Below are 21230 nucleotides of genomic sequence, written 5' to 3'. Positions count from 1 at the left end.
GATTTTTCTATCTTTGTCCATTCTTGAGATAAATATCCTACATTATGAATGTGTAATAAACACATTTCTGCTGTCACCTGGGTAGTGGAGACAGGTTCATGAAGACTGAAATGGCAGTTTCTTTCAAATAATTAGCAGCATACTGGTACATTCTTTTGAAGAATATGAGGTCCTGATAACTGTACAGAACTTCTTCTCAAACGAGTAAAGGATATCTCTCAATGCACAAATTTTGGGTAGCCCAATCATTAAAGCATGGACCATTTGCAACAAAAAAATCACAATTGTGCGCTTCATATGTTGTATTTAGTACCTAACTTCTTCGAATGTGAAGCTGCGGAAATGGAAATGTCATTTTTTGTGACCTCTCTGTAGCACATGTGAACAGTTTTCATAAAACACGTGTGGTCTTCTATGAACATGTGTAGGTCTACAGATCTCAACAATACTTTGAGTGGTCTCTATGCAGTGTGTATTAATTTGTGTTTCCTGTGACTGCCCCAATGATTAAAAGATTTTCCACAAATACTACATTTGTAGGGTCTCTTTCCACTGTGTATTAACTTGTGGGCCTTGAGATAACTCAATACATTAAATAATTTACCACAAGTATCACATTTGTGGGGTCTCTCTCCTGTGTGTATTAATGAGTGGGTCTTGAGATTGCACGACTGAGTAAATGATTTTCCACAGACATCGCATTTGTGTGGTCTCTGTCCAGTGTGTATTAATTCATGTTTCTTTCTTGAGATTGCCCGACAGAGTAAATGATTTTCCACAGACATCGCATTTGTGTGGTCTCTGTCCAGTGTGTATTAATTCGTGTTGCTTGAGATGGCCCCTTTCAGTAAACGATTTAGCACACACATCGCATTTGTGTGGTCTCTTTCCTGTGTGTTTTAAAATATGGGTCTTGAGACTGCCCGACTGAGTAAATGATTTTCCACAGACATCGCAATTGTGTGGTCTCTGTCCAGTGTGTATTAATTCATGTTGCTTGAGATGGCTCGACCGAGTAAATGATTTACCACAGACATCGCATTTGTGTGGTCTCTGTCCAGTGTGTATTAATTCGTGTTGCTTGAGATGGCCCGACAGAGTAAATGATTTTCCACAGACATCGCATTTGTGTGGTCTCCGTCCAGTGTGTATTAATTCATGTTTCTTGAGACTGCCCCTTTCAGTAAACGATTTAGCACACACATAGCATTTGTTTGGTCTCTTTCCTGTGTGTTTTAAAATATGGGTCTTGAGACTGCCAGACTGAGTAAATGATTTTCCACAGACATCGCAATTGTGTGGTCTCTGTCCAGTGTGTATTAATTCGTGTTTCTTGAGACTGCCCGATTGAGTAAATGATTTTCCACAGACATCGCAAATGTGTGGTCTCTGTCCAGTGTGTATTAATTCTTGTTTCTTGAGATTGCCCGACAGAGTAAATGATTTTCCACAGACATCGCAATTGTGTGGTCTCTGTCCAGTGTGTATTAATTCGTGTTGCTTGAGATGGCTCGACCGAGTAAATGATTTTCCACAGACATCGCATTTGTGTGGTCTCTGTCCAGTGTGTATTAATTCATGTTGCTTGAAATTCCACCTTTCAGCAAACGATTTTCCACAAACATCGCATTCGTGGGGTCTCTCTCCAGTGTGTATTAAATTTTGTTTCTTAAGATTGCATAACTGAGTAAACATTTTACCACAAACATCACATTTGTGATGTCTCTTAGTACTTAGCACAGTGTGGACATGAACATGGTCACTTTTACATAAAATTACACAGTCATTACATCTTTCAAGTTCCTCTTCAGCTTCTTTCACAGTATGTGTATTACATATGTTTTTAAAGGATTTTTTAAAAGTTTTCCTGGGTACCTTGCACGAAGGGGGCTCCTCAGTCTGTTCCACAATTCCTTCTTGTACACACTCGAAGGAGATATTGTTTTCATGATCACTGCATTCAAGTTTCTCACTGTTTGTAGCAGATAATGCTTGGTCACCCTCCCTCATTCTCAAATGTTCTTTCAAGCAGTCATCAGTGGGCAATACCTCACCACATGACTTACACACAAATGCAGGTGCCTGCACACCGTCAATGTGGATGAAAATATGCATTATGAGTCTGTATTTTGAAGGGAAGCTCTGTAGGCAGAAACTACAGTTAAACTTATGGAATTCCTTTTCCCTGATGCTACAACTTAATCTTGTGCCACATAAGCCATCTCCTTGTGAAGTCTGTATTTTGGTATAGTTGTGAGACATACTGAAATCTGTTGACTTCTCTGCATATATCTCCAGCTTGTCATTGACTACGCCTTGATGTAATGTTTCTTGATATGAAATGTCACAGCTGTCACCAGCACTTTGGATGAAACTGAGGAAGGAGGAAAGAAGTGTGAAATGTTGATTTACACAATACAAAACAATATTTCACCATCCACAAAATCGGGGCCTATAAACCAAAAGATAAGAATGTATGGCTGTCACAGATAACTTATTCAGTAAATGAAAGTGATTTAAAATTGTCATGACATTCTACCAGAATGATAGAATTTTCCTAATATGAAACATTTTTATAAAGCAAATGATCACATGAAATTGAATAACGCCCAGTCTCATTCAGTGCTGACTAGGTTCTCTTATTCTCTAGTAATTCTATTATTAAAAGTCTTGTAGTATTTTTAAAATACTGTTCTACAATCTTTTACACCAAATTATTACATTTATTAGAAATATTATCCTCTAACTTTTGACATAAAAATATCCACCAAAGGATAAAGGGAAACAAAAAATAAGAGTAATCTATGATTTTAAAATAAAAACCAATCACTCTTTCCATGTGGATTTTTCTTTGTTTTGGAGGGCAGTTTAGGCTTTGGGTAGAAATTCTTAAAACCACCAATGATCAATCTATTTCTGAAAGCAATAAAGCATGGCATTTTATTTGACTCCAGATTAATCACCAACTACCACCAACATCACATTTCTTATTGGCTAGGTGGTATGGCCATCAACCATGTGGACAACACCTGTACATATATAAGAAATAATGTCAGGTCAATAAATGAAGGAACACATACATAAATTTCCAGACTGATGAACAAATGTGAATGACACACACAAATTATTCCAACATTACATATGTATTGTTAGCAACACAGCTTACGTGTAGCCCTTTGTAATTGACATACTGTCTGGCAGGGAGGATGCCAATGCAGTTACAGTCTCCCATTCAAAATTATCTTTACAACTACTCAATATCTGGTCCCCTGGAGTTCCAAAACATCCTTGACTGAATCAAACAAATGTATCAATGGTGACATCAGCACGAATCATGTACAGCGAATCCTACCATAGTCTTCTGAGAGCAAGTAATTGCAGTAGGTGCATGGTCAATCCGTGTGATATCTGGGTCCAATCATTCCACCTGCAGCTACCCCATTCCATCACAATGAAAATGGACATCTTTGAGCTTCCCAATGATGTCATTTGAGTGTGGATATGGCTGTGGGTGGGTAGGAGCATGCACATACTTCTGTGCTATTATTCTATCCTAATTGCTGCTTTTGACTGTTTTGCTTTTTGATGGATATATGGTTTCAAGTAACCAATAACAGTAAGAAATTACAGTTTGCTTTCATCAAAAACTGAAACTTTGCTGCCAAAGATGGCTGTGCAAACATACTAAGAAATATTTCAGTCATCAGTTCGGTCATACAGGTTAGCCTTAAAAGCTCTGAACAAAATGATCATGATCTCAATTGTGCTGCAGATTGTTGATTGCTGTTTTCTCAGATATACTGCAGATCACATAGTTGTGGTAAGGTTAGGACACGAGTTTGTTTCAATGCTACAAAATCTGTCATCTGCCACATTTTAGTCATAGGTCACTTAAAATCAGCTGTGTTTGTGTGTTGCCTATAACCAAGCAATGTAGCTGGTAGTGGATGTAGCAATATTGCAATGGCAAGTGACACACATCAGCTATCAAGTAGTTTTAATCAGACAACAGTAAAAGCTATTTTCTATATGATTAATAAAAACCCTTGCAGCTAATCACTACATTGCATAGAACAGTTATACACTGTGTCAACCAGAAAACGTTCTGTAAGAGAAACTCTCAGTAAAATGGGCTTCTGTCTAAAATCTCCAGACACTAAGTTAATGTAGAATATTATATCCCACTGACTACAGTACTGTATGCTGAATAAAAATAAAAAAGACCTTCTTTGGTATGCCCTATGTAGGTATATTACTTACACAGTTGCTTCCACATAGGCCATATTATAAGAGTAGATGCCTGGTGTGCCCATTATCAAAGTGGCTGGAAACACCTCCCACTTTCAAAGCTTACAGATGACATAGATGGCAGGCACTGCCTTTGCCCAAACACTCCTATCATCACATACGTGGAGGACACAGCCACAATTACACACTGTTCCTACTTATTATCTGATTAGGGAAAAAGCAGCGTATTCCAGCCATTCGCATTCTCAGGATGAAGCAATATCCTTCAAATGTGCACTGGATGTGAGTGCTCAGTTTCTTGGATTCTACAGACCAGGTGTGGCACATGCTGATAGAATTTTTCTTGTCATTTGGCTTACTGTTGGTGAGGGCCACCTTACAGTAATTATTGTGCAATGTATCATTTTCCCCTTGGTTCAGTAGAAGAGGCACGATTGCTTTCCCACATAAAGTTCAAATTTTCCTACTAGTTCAGCTGTTATGTAGCACTACTTGAAAATAATAAGTCATATCTAGGTTTCTTGTGGCATTACATCAACACTGTCTGAGCTACCTCCTTTTCTCCCCTCTACTGTTTAGGTTTGTTCCTGCCTGATACAGGAGTTTTATGGGCTATCACAACAATAATAAATCCTCCTCATTGCTACTCATATTTTTGTTGACCCAGATCACAAAAGTAACTATGTAGACAGCTGTTCTGTGCTAAATATTCACTGTAGACGAACAACAGTGGAACTATCACCAAGCTTTGCAGATGGTGAATACTGTGGGTTGACACTTACTTCCACAACAGGGCAAGTTCACCAACAGTGTGGTGAATCTACCTTACAATAATCATAGTCTGGCAAGATGTAAGCATTTTTGAATATCAGCAGATGGTAAAACAATCCTCGGTTTGCTCTATGTGGTACCCACCTCAGTGACCTCCTTTTGACATGCGTATGTGTGTAGGTTACAATTATAATTAAGCAGGATTAAAGATTAGTTGTGAGAAAACAAATAACTGTGCTGAAGTAAATTCTAGCACTTGTATTTAGAAGACATAGCTCATCTCACAACCCACCAGGAGATGCTGGCATTACACCTGCATATTACTGACATTAATATCTACTACAAATGAAATGTCTGGCAAAATTTTAGGATAATATTAGCAATGCTTCTTGCAAAGAGGATCTTGGCAAATCAGAACAAAATCCATTGTTATCACTGAGTAACTCCCCTAAGAATTCATACAGCTAGTGTCTGATCTCAGTCCTCACTTAGCCTCACTTATGCCTCACACACAGCAAAAACACAGGTTGTCCATTCAGCAATCCTTACCCACAGTGGCAACTAGTCAGATACTGTGCCCTGACAGCATGGGAGTATTGAAACATTTACAGAGTGACTCACGTGAAATACTGTGACCATCTACAAATAAAAAGTTTCATTTACTTCACATGTGCTATCAAACTATGTATGTTCCATTGCAGTATAGGAGTAATTAAATCAATGATAAGCTTTTGTGTCATTACTACAATTGATTAGGGAGATGACAATTTTAGGGTTTTCACTATGGAACTTGGTGGTCCCAACACAAAACCATCAATGTTTGCATCTAGGGGCTGAGTCCACTTGTGATTCATGGGATAGGGTATTTGTACCTGATGCTCTGGAAGCATCAAGTCTCATTATTTTGACATTTGTTATTTCATTTATGTTTTTTCTCCAATGAGAATGGTGGTGGCTTTAGGTTTCAAGTATTTTCTATCTTGTTCTGTTGGGATAGAGTAGAACATCAAGAAACACCCCCATCAGCTGCCACAACCCCCAAGTCACCATCCAATGTGTTCTTCAAGACTTTGCTAGTGAAAGTTCCAACACTGAATATACCAAGATGTCTCATCGGAACCACCTTCCCATAACAACAGTGAGTGACACGCAGATATCCTAGTCTATTGCTGTACAGTCATGGTTCAAGTTGGTACAACTGATGCAACACTTATGTTCCTGATTCATGTGCAGCTTTCTGGTATTTCTCATGGAGTTCTTGTCCCTTAAATGACACTGTACAACAAAGCTTGTGCTATTTGGGACTTATGTTATCATCTCAAAGCTGATTACATGAGCAGTTACACATACTGTTAACCCTTATGAACTTGAGTTTAATATTATACCTTTTAACTGCAGCTTACCATTTTAGTTATTCATAATTTTCCTCAAGTATGTGTTGCCTCATTTCTACCAGCCAATCCTAATTCCTGTGTAACTTCCAAACAATAACTTATGATAACCAATAACTTACTAAAGTATGTAGTGAGAATATATGATATTAAGTGTACAATTAAAAAGTCTATCAGCATCTCCATGGCACAATGTCATGATTCCCTACTTTTGTGACTTTTTGGTAATAGGTAAATTATTTTACATGTTTCAGGTGTGTGGCACCCACTTACCATATGAAACATTTATATTGGCCAAGTCAAGTGACATGTATGCCTTAACAAAACAGACAGACACATAAAGTACATAAAACTGCAATGGAAGGATATCTAGGGAGGGTCCACACACTAACATGTGGTTAATGAAGATGGATGGCAGGTCTTTCTAGTAGTAAAGGTACCAGCCACCCCCGTACCATATGCTAGCTTGCAGAGTATCTATGTAGATGTAAATGCAGAACGGTTTGGATGATTATACAGTTTGGTCTTGTACCATTAGCCAACATGACCCTGCTATGTTAGTACCGTGAACAGCTAAAAGCAAGGGGAACTACACCTGTTATAACCACATGCTGCTCTGCTGTATAGTTTAATGATCATGACATCCAATTGGGTAAAATATTCCAGTAGTAATATAGCCTCCAAATAAGATCTCTGGGAGGGGGCTACTCTTGTGGATATCATCAGGTGATAGAAACAATATCGCCACAAGTCAGAGTGTGGAATGTTAAGTCCTTTGATTGATTGGGTGAGTCAGAGAAATGGCTAAGTTGAAGTTTGATATGGTGGGAATTAGTGTGGAGCATCGGAGGAAGAACAACATTTCTGGTCAGGTGAATACAGAGAAAAGAAGAGTAATGCACCAGTAGAAGTTATTATAAATAAGAATATAGAAATGTAGGTAAACTATAATGAACAGTATTGTTGACTCAGTTTCATAGCCAAGACAGATAAAAGGCAAAACTATCCACAAATGTACAGGCACATATAATTACTAGCTATGTCAATTATAAATAACTTAAAAGAATGTATCAGCCTTTACCTGGATAAAATTTTGAAGTGGTGCAAGGATTGCCCACTAGCTTCAAACATTACCACTAAAAATAGTGTATTTCACAAAAGTGAGAAAAGTAGTATCCTATCACTACTCTTATATATTCTTGAGTGTAGCAATATGTGGAGATTCCAAATGGAATCATCACATTGGTTCAATTGTAGGTACAGCACTCGGTCCATTGCTACAATACCAGAGAATCCATTGCTAGGATACCGCAGAAATCCAATGCTTTCAAAACAACTGTGTGACTCACCTCAGACCATTGCTGAAGGGTGTGTGATGCTTATCATATAGGCCTAACCAAGGATATTAATCTCTTATTTCACAGTGCTTCGCAAGGAACAGGTTTAGATCTAGACACAGCAGTCACACTTATCTGAGCATTTACTAGGTGAAAAATGGTAAATGTTTACCATGGATATACACAGTAAATGCAGAATAGAATTTTTTCCTAAAAATGATTTTGCAACCTCATCAGTCCAGCCTTCCTACACAACAGGTCAAGTGGCTACTACAGTTCAAACACCAAAAAGGCATAGCTACAATTTGGGATGAGAACATCTTGTTGTTGTCGTCGTTGTTGTTGTTGTTGTTGTGGTCTTCAGTCCTGAGACTGGTTTGATGCAGCTCTCCATGCTACTCTATCCTGTGCAAGCTTCATCATCTCCCAGTACCTACTGCAACCTACATCCTTCTGAATCTGCTTAGTGTATTCATCTCTTGGTCTCCCTCTACGATTTTTACCCTCCACGCTGCCCTCCAATGCTAAATTTGTGATCCCTTGGTGCCGCAAAACATGTCCTACCAACCGATCCCTTCTTCTAGTCAAGTTGTGCCACAAACTTCTCTTCTCCCCAATCCTATTCAATACCTCCTCATTAGTTACGTGACCTACCCACCGTATCTTCAGCATTCTTCTGTAGCACCACATTTCGAAAGCTTCTATTCTCTTCTTGTCCAGACTGGTTATCGTCCATGTTTCACTTCCATACATGGCTACACTCCATGCAAATACTTTCAGAAACGACTTCCTGACACTTAAATCTATACTCAATGTTAACAAATTTCTTTTCTTCAGAAACGATTTCCTTGCCATTGCCAGTCTACATTTTATATCCTCTCTACGTCGACCATCATCAGTTATTTTACTCCCTAAATAGCAAAACTCCTTTAATACTTTAAGTGTCTCATTTCCTAATCTAATCCCCTCAGCATCACCCGATTTAATTTGACTACATTCCATTATCCTCGTTTTGCTTTTGTTGATGTTCATCTTATACCCTCCTTTCAAGACACTGTCCATTCCGTTCAACTGCTCTTCCAAGTCCTTTGCTGTCTCTGACAGAATTACAATGTCATCGGCGAACCTCAACGTTTTTACTTCTTCTCCATGAATTTTAATACCTACTCCGAATTTTTCTTTTGTTTCCTTTACTGCTTGCTCAATATACAGATTAAATAACATCGGGGATAGGCTACAACCTTGTCTCACTCCCTTCCCAACCACTGCTTCCCTTTCATACCCCTCGACTCTTATAACTGCCATCTGCTTTCTGTACAAATTGTAAATAGTCTTTTGCTCCCTGTATTTTACCCCTGCCACCTTCAGAATTTCAAAGAGAGTATTCCAGTTAACGTTGTCAAAAGCTTTCTCTAAGTCTGCTAATGCTAGAAACGTAGGTTTGCCTTTTCTTAATCTTTCTTCTAAGGTAAGTCGTAAGGTTAGTATTGCCTCACGTGTTCCAACATTTCTACGGAATCCAAACTGATCTTCCCCGAAGTCCGCTTCTACCAGTTTTTCCATTCGTCTGTAAAGAATTCGCGTTAGTATTTTGCAGCTGTGACTTATTAAACTGATAGTTCGGTAATTTTCACATCTGTCAACACCTGCTTTCTTTGGAATTGGAATTATTATATTCTTCTTGAAGTCTGTGGGTATTTCGCCTGTCTCATACATCTTGCTCACCAGATGGTAGAGTTTTGTCATGACTGGCTCTCCCAAGGCCATTAGTAGTTCTAATGGAATGTTGTCTACTCCCAGGGCCTTGTTTCGACTCAGGTCTTTCAGTGCTCTGTCAAACTCTTCACGCAGTATCTTATCTCCCATTTCATCTTCATCTACATCCTCTTCCATTTCCATAATATTGTCCTCAAGCACATTGCACCTGTATAGACCCTCTATATACTCCTTCCACCTTTCTGCTTTCCCTTCTTTGCCTAGAACTGGGTTTCCATCTGAGCTCTTGATATTCATACAAGTGGTTCTCTTCTCTCCAAAGGTCTCTGTAACTTTCCTGTCTGCAGTATCTATATTACCCCTAGTGAGACTTGCCTCTACATCCTTACGTTTGTCCTCTAGCCATCCCTGCTTAGCCATTTTGCGCTTCCTGTTGATCTCATTTATGAGACGTTTGTGTTCCTTTTTGCCTGCTTCATTTACTGCATTTTTATATTTTCTCCTTTCATCAATTAAATTCAATATATCTTCTGTTACCCAAGGATTTCTATTAGCCCTCGTCTTTTTACCTACTTGATCCTCTGCTGCCTTCACTACTTCATCCCTCAGAGCTACCCATTCTTCTTCTACTGTATTTCTTTCCCCAATTCCTGTCAATTGTTCCCTTATGCTCTCCCTGAAACTCTCTACAACCTCTGGTTCTTTCAGTTTATCCAGATCCCATCTCCTTAAATTCCCACCTTATTGCAGTTTCTTCAGTTTCAATCTGCAGGTCATAACCAATAGATTGTGGTCAGAATTCACATCTGCCCCTGGAAATGTCTTACAATTTAAAACCTGGTTCCTAAATCTCTGTCTTACCATTATATAATCTATGTGATACCTTTTAGTATCTCCAGGATTCTTCCAGGTATACAACCTTCTTTTATGATTCTTGAACCAAGTGTTAGCTATGATTAAGTCACATCTTGTGACAGGAAAAAATAGCTTTACTGAGCACAGAGGAAGATCTGATTGAGGACTACAGACAGAGTAGCAGAACATTTCACTATCACAGTTTGTTGTCTTCTGAAGGAGGTAGAGCTCTCTCTACCTTGCACAAGATAATCAAGTCCAAGGAGTTATTCATCTCTCGCTCTTACTTCCAGTCAGTATTGTGGTGGTTTACAGTATAAGAATACTAGGAAAATTATTAACACAAAGTTTAACTGTCCATCCACACTGTGCCCCTTATATACCTACCGATAACATTTGTCCTGTAATTTCCCTCTAATTCTGTGATGACAATAGTTTCCTCCAATGATCTGAGCACAACTGATCAATATTCATTTTACTGTCATGGTCAGATAAATCACTATCAGTTTTGCTCCCATATCAGCCAAATTTGCAATGTGTGCACTAAGTCCTTTTGGGCAATTGTACTGTGTTAGATTTCCCATATTCTAGGTGTCTTTGATTAGTAGCTTTCCACATGTCACAAAAGATGACTCACCAGTTAAGTCTTCATGGCCTTACTAAAGCTGACTACAGCTGCTTTATGAAATTTAAGAACATGATGGTGGCCTGTAAACTGTGAATACAACAAGCTTGTTTCCCAATCCACATTGCTGACACAGTAATCAAAGAGTTGTTCACCCAAACATTCATTTATCTGAAGGGGCTGAAACTTGACTGCAGGTTTTGGATATATAGCCACTCATCCTTTCCTCTTACTTGTTCTACATGGTAGGACATTAGCCTGTACCCATCACATTGAATTTGTATGACTTCCATGACATATTCAATTAGAATAGTTAGCACTATACAGCTGCTGACACCTCACTTGCACTTTTGTATAAAAGAAGTACACTCTTTTATTAAAGAACAGACACACAAACCAGCTGTTTTATAGAATGTGTTACTAACATAACTGCTTTGTAATATTTTTACTTATCAATAATAATGAACCATCATGTATATTTCAAACATCAGGCTTAACATGAACTCACTTAAGGTGAACACTTGTTTAACACCAGCAGAATATCAGTACTGGCAGTGATGTACATGATATTGTACAATGTTTTACTGGTTAACAAATTTCAGTCAGCATGAATTACAAACTGTGTTTTAGTCTGTAGCACCATCAACAAGGAAAACAATTGCGACACAAACAGCGTGGAAAACTAGATTCCATCAACAAGTGCAATTCCATGGTGAGATATGCTTTTATATTCTTCAAATAGAGCCAGTAGTAGTAACACTGAGTTCCAAGAAGTGAAAGGGTTGTCATGCTGTAGGAAGCACAAAGCATAGATAAGCAAGTGAAACTAAAAATTCTGCAGGAAGCAGAATATGGTGTATTGAAAAACAGCACAATTGGAAGAAGGTTTAGACTCAGCAAACCTACATTATCTACACTACTTAAATGAAATGTTCTTAATTCTGCTGCTCTGTGTTCCAGGTGCATGCTGAAGTGACTTCACAGTGTTATATATGAAGATGCTGAACTTATACTTTTACAGTGCTTCACCTATATGTGCACCTCCAATGTACCTATAAGTGGAAATATAATTCAGTGAACAACAAATGAGACTGCAGAAAATTTACACATTCAAAACAGACATCAATTGTTTTGTTTGTTGGCTGTGTAAGTTCCAAAATAGAGGCCTAATTTCATGCTCAGTGATAGGCAATGAAATGAATAAAGTTGACGAAGAAGGGGCAAGCATTGCTTGCATGAATTTGACCAAGTGAGAGAAAAGTTTTCTGTATCTTATGCCAGCAATGTGGACAAAACTAGTATTTCTTTACAACTTCTGCCAAGTCAAACCCACAAAACAAAAAGGTGACATGTGGCATCGTGGGGCCAGCAGTAAACAACATTCTTGGGTGATCAGTAAATCTGAGAAACTGACATGTTTTAAGAACATAAAATTAATGCTTCACCTTGCATCTACTCTCATTATTGGAAAGCTTGGATTGACAATCATAAGTGGCTTTTTTGTTCTGTTTGTGCAGTTATTGCAAACCACTGTTATAAATGGGACTGCTATACCTTGTAATATTTTAAAGCATCTTTTTAATCTTCTGCAATAACAGAATAGTACATATAGTAGTGTTTTCTCTGATAATATGCATAATGTTGCTGTAGTCAGTATATACTGTATGTATATACTGCAAATGGTTAATATAGAGAAAAAATATAACTCCAAAAACAGAACTTTTTAAAAATAACTTATGGCATTTTGGTCCCTAGGGATTATTGTTTGTTTTACTTTCACATGGAGTAACTAAAAATTTATACTGCTCAAAAAATTCTGCAGTGAATAATAAAAACGTACCTTAAATTATCAGATGCATTTCTTATTGAGGCTGCCACCTGAAATAGTACAAAGAATTACTGGTGATTTAAAACTGATGAAACAGTAAATAAATAAAATTGTATTAACACCCACTAACATCTGAATGTTCCAAACAATACTTGGAAATAGTATTATCAAAAAGAGACACTACATAAATGTAGCAGTTGTTGAAGAAAATTACAGGTAAAAATTAACACTTCATATCAGCACTTTGTTTTTAGCAGTGTAAGTAACTATAGAAACATTGATTTATTTGAAAACAAATTTCCTACTTGATACTTCAAAATTAAATGCCTGAAATACCTTTCACCTCTCGGGCATACACAGTTAGGCAAAGTACCAGAGAAAAATGTAAAAAATAGTCCGATTTTTAATGATGAAACTGGCAAAGGAAAGAACTGAAGAAATATCTATCTGAACTGCTATTAAATGTATCTTTTTCCCAACTGCAGCATTCAATATTATGCCATTCTGTTGAGATAGCTCACTGCAGGGAACATCAAAGTCGTTAAATGTCCCATCAGTTTCATCTACAGAGTAAATTCAGGAGTACAGCTTGACATGAAAGCTATAGGAATTATTACATGAAGTGGTTTTATTTTATAGGCATATAAATGACAAAGATTTGTGTAGTATCATAAATAGGAAATAAACAACATGGTCAACACGAGGACAGTGTTCTCTGCAAATGAAAGAATGTGCTTTCATACATTTCACAGCAGGGGAGGGATTAATACAACTGCAGATAAATTCAGGTGGCCAGTTATAAACAGCCAGTATACAATGAATAAATATGAAGAAGCAATCAGAATGTGGACAGCTACAACAGCACTCAAACAAATTTGTTACTGGAGCCTAGCAGAAAACCTTTAACATAAAGGATAATCCAGAAATTCAGTCAGCAAACCCGAAGATGATCACCTAATGAGAGACGTGTCAGATTAAACAAACTATTTCACAATAACAAGAAAGACCGAGTCATCTCTGAAAGTAAGTTGAATTAAGGTAACTATATCAATTAATTGATTTTTAAGAAATAACTGCATTGAAAATGAGTAATAACAAAGACAAGGATAATGTATTGTGAATTGGAAAAAGAAACCATTTCTTGGTGGTGGTCATGATTTGTTATTCAAATTATGTAATTTAATAAAGCAACACTTTCATGTTATTAATGAGGAATATAATCAGTACAGCAAGGAACTTCACAACACATGAAATTTTGACATAAATAGAAATAACAGAAGGTTTCAAGATAGATGTAAAGGAAACTATCCAGAGAAAAAAATCATTTTTCACCAGGATGGAGCATCACCACACTGACACCTGCGTGAAAGACCACTTCTTAACAATAAGCTGCCTTATTCATATATCAGCCATAAGGGGCATACACATCTCACATTCACCTGCTGACCTTGAATTTTGTCTGATCTCACAGTATGTCATTCTTTTGTCGGGGTTTGTGGAAGGCTCCATCTATTTGCCCTGCCATGCAGTAACTTAAGGTTCACTAAATAAAAAAAAACTTTGAGCACAAGAACTCCAAATGTGTTTCAATAAGTATGGGACAATTCTATTGCCTCAATGTTTGTTGCGTTTCCAGTTGAAGGAATAGTGAACTTTTGTCAAAAGTGAATGAAAACACTGAACTTAAACCAAATTGTGAAAAGTACCCCATTACACATGCATGCATATAGAAGATGTACTCATGATAAATTGAATGGTTCTTCTGCAAATAAAAGCTTTATAGCTATACATCTGAACATAAAGTTATCCTACATTTGTATCTTTATTCGTGTCCAGGATATAACCTTTTTGGAACCTACACACGATCTGCTTACACAGCTATCACTTCCCTTTCAGTAAAATAGGGTAATATTACTCTGTTTTCTTGTGCTGAATTTATTTCTTCATTTTTTTATTTCATTCATAAACTTAATTTCTCTTTCAGTGTTAAATCATACTGTAGGCTATATCCTGGTCAGAGAGAGGGTGGGAAGGGTAGTTATTCATTCATTCATTCATTCATTCATTCATTCTTGGATCTTCACATTGTATTCCACAAATCATATTGTCTAGAGGGTTGCAGAATGTGACATGTAGCATATTAAAAAGCAGAAGCTGCTACTCCAGATGACTTCTGTGAAGTCTACTGACAATCAGATACCTATGACTATTGCTAATCTCCTCACACTGATAATTTGGGAGATGTTTCCAGATTACATTATTATCATTATTACTATTTCATACATTAACTTTTAAGAGGTAGTGTCTAAATTTAATTTTTTTTCCTATTCCTACATCCTTCCAAATTTCTGTACATACACAATGTGGATACTTTTGATCAAACACCCCCAAAAACATTGGTTTTTCATATGAGGTGCATTGTGCTGTTACCTACTGCCAGATACTCCATATCTGCGAACTCTGTAGTCATCAGACATCATGAGAGAGCAGAATGGGGCACTCTGCAGAACCCAAAGACTTCAAACTTGGTCAAGTGATTGGGTATCACTTATTTCATATGTCTGTATGCCAGATTTCCACACTCCTAAATGTACTTAGGTCCACTGTTTCCAACGTGATAGTGAAGTGGAAACGTGGAGGGACACATACAGCACACAAGAGTACAGGCTGATCTTTTTTGTTGACTTACAGAAACTGCTGACAGTTGGAGGGGGCCGTAATAATGTGTAACAGGCAGACATCTATACAGACCATCACACAGGAATTCCAGACTTCATCATTATTCACTGCAGGTATTACGATTGTTAGGTGGGAGGTGAGAAAACTTATATTTCACTGTCGAGCACCTGCTCATAAGCCACACATGGCGCAGGTAAATTCCAAACGATGTCTCGCCTGGTGTAAGGAGCGAAACCATTACACAATTGAACAGTGGAAAATTGTTCTGTGGAATGAAGAATCACAGTACACGATGTGGTGACTTAATGGCAGGATGTGGGTATGGAAAATACCCGGTGAACATCAACTGCCAGTGTGTGTAGTGCCAACAGTAAAATTCGGAGGTGGTTCTGGTGTTATGGTGTCAATGTTTTTCATGGAGGGGTTTGCACCCCTTGTGTTGTGTGGTGCTATCACAGCACATGCCTACATTGATGTTTTAAGCACCTTCTTGCTTCCCACTGTTGAAGACCAATTTGGGGATGGCAATTGCAGCTGTCAACAGAATTGAGCACCTGTTCATAATGCACAGGCAATGGCGGAGTGGTTACACGACAATAACATCCCTGTAATGGACTGGCCTGCACAGAGACCTGACCTGAATCCTTTAGAATACCTCTGGGATGTTTAGGAATGCTGACCTCGTGCCAGGCATCACTGACTGACATCGATACCTCTCCTCAGTGCAACACCTGTTAAGAATCGGCTGCCATTCCCCAAGAAACATTCCAGCACCTGATTGAACATATGCTCGCGAGAATGAAACCTGTCACCATGGATAAAGATGGGCCAACACCATATTCAATTCCAGCATTACTGATTGAGGGCGCCACGAATTTTTATGCCATTTTTGAGGCAGCTGTCTGGATACTTTTCATCACATAGTGTATGTCCTCTGTGGTTCTCTTGTGGTCTTCCAAATATTTATATCCATTTCTGTTTTCCATGTGTTGCTGTTTAAGAATGTTTCATGGTCTTTCTTGACTCCTTTTCGATTTATTATGTTATCTTGTGAGAGTCCAACTTCTTCTGTACCTATGACCAATTTTGGATTGCTTTTGCTAGTGCTTGCTACCTCAGAGATCTGCTTTGTGAGCCTGTCGACGGTCGTCCTGTGATGCATCCACAAAATTTTATCACTTTTTATCTAAAGCTGTCTCTTATTGTTTCTGTCTGTCTATAAATCTCTCTAAAGGGACTCCTTATCCAAATTCGTTCACAGAAAACTGGTCCAAATATTTTCCTGAGAATTTTTCTTTCCTGCTTCCCAATCAGTCATTTTTGTTTGACCATGAATCACAGTACTTTCTGCAGCAAAGAGTTATTCAAGTAGTAGTTCTCAAATAGATTCTTTGTTATAATGACTCCATATCAGCTGACAAGCTTTTGAGCCAGAAACTCCTGAAGTTAGGTTTGACAATAAGCGAGGACCTCACTTTTGAAAGACTGAAGATTTTGAACAGTGTGATCCCAAGACTTCAGCTGCAAAACATGTGGACCAACGATGGCAGAATAATGGTGAAGAACTAAAGTAGGAATGATCAGTCTGCAATGCAGATCAACTGGAGTGTCTCGACTTTAGAAGCTAAAAAATTTGTCAACTCTTATTGCCCAAATTTTGCGTGTTTACTTTCAGGTCTTTATTTTGCAAAGAAACAATTTGTTTTACTAATATTATATTTAAAACAGTTTCCCCTCTTATTTTTATCTGTTTGTCTAGGATTATTTTTAGTTCTAATTTTCTGCTCAATTCTCATAACTCCAATACCAATAGTATTCATTAATTCACTATTACTTCAATATGCTCACAAGGCTCTGATTCAGATGAAAATTTACAGTCTTATTTCTACTTTAATAATTTATCATCATATTACTGTGGTTACTCATCATTAGGACCAACAATAAGACAGCAGTCTGTCATTCCATTTATCTTGCTTTCAGTATTGTTGTGCATAGATTATTCTAGCTCTGTTCAGGAAATTTCTCTTCCTGTCTTCAGTTGAACATTCACTGACCAGTAAAAAGCATGGTGGCCTTGGCCACAAAACCTCCCTCCTCCTGGAGATATCTCCCGCTTTCACTTCAAGGAACCTTGCTCCCCTACCATAATGCACTCTGGTATGCTTTGTTCTCATAACCCCACTGGCCTAAAGTCACTACTATCTAGTATCTTCATGAGCCTTGTAGCTAAATGCACTAAACTTCATACTGCACACGCAAATGTTCGATCTCTGCCACCTCATCATAACAAAGTCTGTCACATATTTCAAGACACGGACCTACATCTGATACTTCCGTCAGAGATGTGGCTCCAACCAAGTATGTCCACAAGTTCTGTAAATTGAGAAGACTATATCTTTTTAAGACACAACAGATTTAACTGACAACTATGTGGAGTAGAGGCATACACATGCTCTGATTTATCATATAATATACTTACACACATCCAACAATCATGAAGATAAACAAGAGGAATATGTTCATAGAGATCACATCCATTAACAGAAAGTCACCAATGTGTGTCCTCTACAAACGTCCTGAAGTACCCAGGTTTGGCTGCTTTTAACTTGCTGTTTGAACTGACATGGGAGCATATAATTACGCTCCACCCAGATCTTCCTCTTTTCTCAAAATTCTTACAAGGTGAAGGCTTCTTAAATTTCCTTTCCATGGAACTCACTATAGCAGAAAGCTATCTTGTACATTTATAAACCCTTTTTATACCTGCCACTATTATTGTTGTCATTGCTACTGTTACCACCACCACATTAGTGGCAACAGCTGTAATACTACTAGTAATGTCATTATTAACTTTATTAGTTCATAGTCAGTATTACTTACATTGCCACTTCAAACACAAATATCATTTCACACTATTTGTCATATTAAAATTGTTGTATCTTAGGTAACTATCATGTATGTGGGAAACCCTGGTCCAATGCAAAAGAGAACCTCATGGCCCTTGTCAGAATAGGATAAATACAGGGTGTTTCAAAAATGACCGGTATATTTGAAACGGCAATAAAAACTAAACGAGCAGCGATAGAAATACACCATTTGTTGCAATATGCTTGGGACAACAGTACATTTTCAGGTGGACAAACTTTCGAAATTACAGTAGTTACAATTTTCAACAACAGATGGCGCTGCAAGTGATGTGAAAGATATAGAAGACAACGCAGTCTGTGGGTGCGCCATTCTATACGTCGTCTTTCTGCTGTAAGCGTGTGCTGTTCACAACGTGCAAGTGTGCTGTAGACAACATGGTTTATTCCTTAGAACAGAGAATTTTTCTGGTGTTGGAATTCCACCGCCTAGAACACAGTGTTGTTGCAACAAGACGAAGTTTTCAATGGAGGTTTAATGTAACCAAAGGACCGAAAAGCGATACAATAAAGGATCTGTTTGAAAAATTTCAACGGACTGGGAACGTGACGGATGAACGTGCTGGAAAGGTAGGGCGAACGCGTACGGCAACCACAGAGGGCAACGCGCAGCTAGTGCAGCAGGTGATCCAACAGCGGCCTCGGGTTTCCGTTCGCCGTGTTGCAGCTGCGGTCCAAATGACGCCAACGTCCAGGTATCGTCTCATGCGCCAGAGATTACACCTCTATCCATACAAAATTCAAACGCGGCAACCACTCAGCGCCGCTACCATTGCTGCATGAGAGACATTCGCTAACGATATAGTGCACAGGATTGATGACGGCGATATGCATGTGGGCAGCATTTGGTTTACTGACTAAACTTATTTTTACCTGGACGGCTTCGTCAATAAACAGAACTGGCGCATATGGGGAACCGAAAAGCCCCATGTTGCAGTCCCATCGTCCCTGCACCCTAAAAAAGTACTGGTCTGGGCCGCCATTTCTTCCAAAGGAATCATTGGCCCATTTTTCAGATCCGAAACGATTACTGCATCACGCTAGCTGGACATTCTTCGTGAATTTGTGGCGGTACAAACTGCCGTAGACGACACTGCGAACACCTCGTGGTTTATGCAAGATGGTGCCCGGCCACATCGCACGGCCGACGTCTTTAATTTCCTGAATGAATATTTCTATGATCGTGTGATTGCTTTGGGCTATCCGAAACATACAGGAGGCGGCGTGGATTGGCCTCCCTATTCGCCAGACATGAACCCCTGTGACTTCTTTCTGTGGGGACACGTGAAAGACCAGATGTACCGCCAGAATCCAGAAACAATTGAACAGCTGAAGCAGTACATCTCATCTGCATGTGAAGCCATTCCGCCAGACACGTTGTCAAAGGTTTCGGGTAATTTCATTCAGAGACTACGCCATATTATTGCTACGCATGGTGGATATGTAGAAAATATCGTACTATAGAGTTTCCTAGACCGCAGCGCCATCTGTTGTTGAAAATTGTAACTACTGTAATTTCGAAAGTTTGTCTGCCTGAAAATGTACTGTTGTCCCAAGCATATTGCAACAAACGGTGTATTTCTATCGCTGCTCGTTTAGTTTTTATTGCCGTTTCAAATATACCGGTCATTTTTGAAACACCCTGTAAATAAACATGTCTCGGTGATTGGTTGATCTCTCCTGGATATTTAATGTATGTATCTTGTGACACTTCCTGATACCAAGTTATAATGGAGAGATTATCTGTAGGCTTCCTGTCCATTACTGAGTTTTCTCGCAGATGATTTGTAGACTAGTTTTCTTTGACATTTTGTGAAGCTTCTCCAGGACAAGTTTGGCTTCTATATAGTATCTTAGAATAGTGAGTGTCTACAAAAGCCATACACCTCATGTTGATTCTCTGCTCTTTTTTAATTTCGATTTGGATTCCCTTATCTCCTTCCCCTATGTCTTCATAACTTTTTCAGAATTATTTTAAATTGGAGTGGATCGTGAATCTCTGGCTGCACACTGTTGTGTATTTCAAATGCTTCTGAAATTTCTCCAATCAGTTTAATGTCTAGTGTTGTACCCATTTATGTCTATTGGATAATTGCCACTGTTTTCCTGTCAATTTTGAATTCCTCTGACATACTGAATCAAGCCTTTTTCTGTCAAATCATAAGCATTTCTGACACTTGGAATACGTTGCCACAGTATTTACACATAGTCATCTTTCAAAATTGACTTTGGTTCCCATATCTGTCCTCTACACGATTGCGTTTGCAAAATCGTGCCTTATACTCTCCTATTAATAGGCCTACTTGTTCATTGAGTTGCCTTCACAGGGCTTTTTAAGGAATTTTGGACATAACTGGATGCAGTGAAAGTCCCTGTAATTATTCAGACCGGTTATATCTCATTTTTATGAAGAGGATCAATTAATGCACATTTCCACTCTTCAGTAATTTTTTCACTTTTACAAATGTTTAACATAATTCTGCCAGTTGTTTGTGTGAGATAACTGTTGCTCAATATCCGTATCTCCATACTACATCTATGAGTTTCTGTCTTCTGCACATGACTTGTTAATTTGCAAAGTACTTATTTCCTTCAGTTCCTCAACAGATGATTTTTAATCAGAATTGTTTTGCTTCCAAAACTAATTGTTCTTTCAGAGGCACACAGTCGAGACCTGAGCGAAAGTAATAGACAAAAATTGTTATTTTTATGTTGGTTTGAAGTGACCCAATTTACACCTTTTTATAGGCTTGAACATTCTTTTGTATACTTTTAAGAATTCCTGCCATTTTCTGGGGTTTGTTACCATTTAAAGTTTCAAATGCTTTTTCCCCTCACATCTACTAGACCCTGATC

General features: G+C 38.3%; 2 protein-coding genes across 4 annotated transcripts in view; both read right to left on the bottom strand.

The window, feature by feature from the left end:
• Positions 1 to 296: 296 nt before the first annotated feature.
• On the bottom strand, positions 297 to 4313 carry LOC126212682 (zinc finger protein 99-like). The gene is made up of 4 exons (XM_049940101.1): positions 4261 to 4313; positions 2265 to 2374; positions 952 to 1226; positions 297 to 812 (listed from the first exon to the last, which is right to left on the bottom strand). Exons 1-4 carry the CDS (start codon positions 4311 to 4313, stop codon positions 462 to 464), a joined length of 789 nt encoding a protein of 262 aa, XP_049796058.1. The 3' UTR covers positions 297 to 461.
• Positions 4314 to 12725: 8412 nt separating this feature from the next.
• Positions 12726 to 21230, bottom strand: part of LOC126213035 (uncharacterized) — a 99572-nt gene continuing 91067 nt past the window's right edge. For all 3 annotated transcript variants that reach the window (XM_049940606.1, XM_049940605.1, XM_049940607.1), the window contains one exon: positions 12726 to 12821. In XM_049940606.1, the coding sequence (XP_049796563.1) occupies positions 12750 to 12821 (72 nt within the window). In that variant the 3' untranslated portion in view covers positions 12726 to 12749. The remainder of the gene's footprint in view (positions 12822 to 21230) is intronic.

This window comes from Schistocerca nitens, chromosome 11 (genome assembly GCF_023898315.1).
Source record: "Schistocerca nitens isolate TAMUIC-IGC-003100 chromosome 11, iqSchNite1.1, whole genome shotgun sequence".
Classification (NCBI taxonomy): Eukaryota; Metazoa; Arthropoda; class Insecta; order Orthoptera; family Acrididae; genus Schistocerca; species Schistocerca nitens.
The sequence above is the reverse complement of the archived record's forward strand: the minus strand, read 5'-3'. Positions and strand labels throughout refer to the sequence as shown.

Coding starts and splice junctions, on each gene's coding strand:
- LOC126212682 (XM_049940101.1), bottom strand. CDS start 4,313: ATGGGCACACCAGGCATCTACTCTTATAATATGGCCTATGTGGAAGCA. Junction 1,227..2,264: donor AGAGAAGTCAACAGATTTCA/GTATGTCTCACA, acceptor TAAAACACACAG/GAAAGAGACCAAACAAATGC. Junction 813..951: donor AGAGACCACACAATTGCGAT/GTCTGTGGAAAA, acceptor ACGAATTAATAC/ACACTGGACAGAGACCACAC.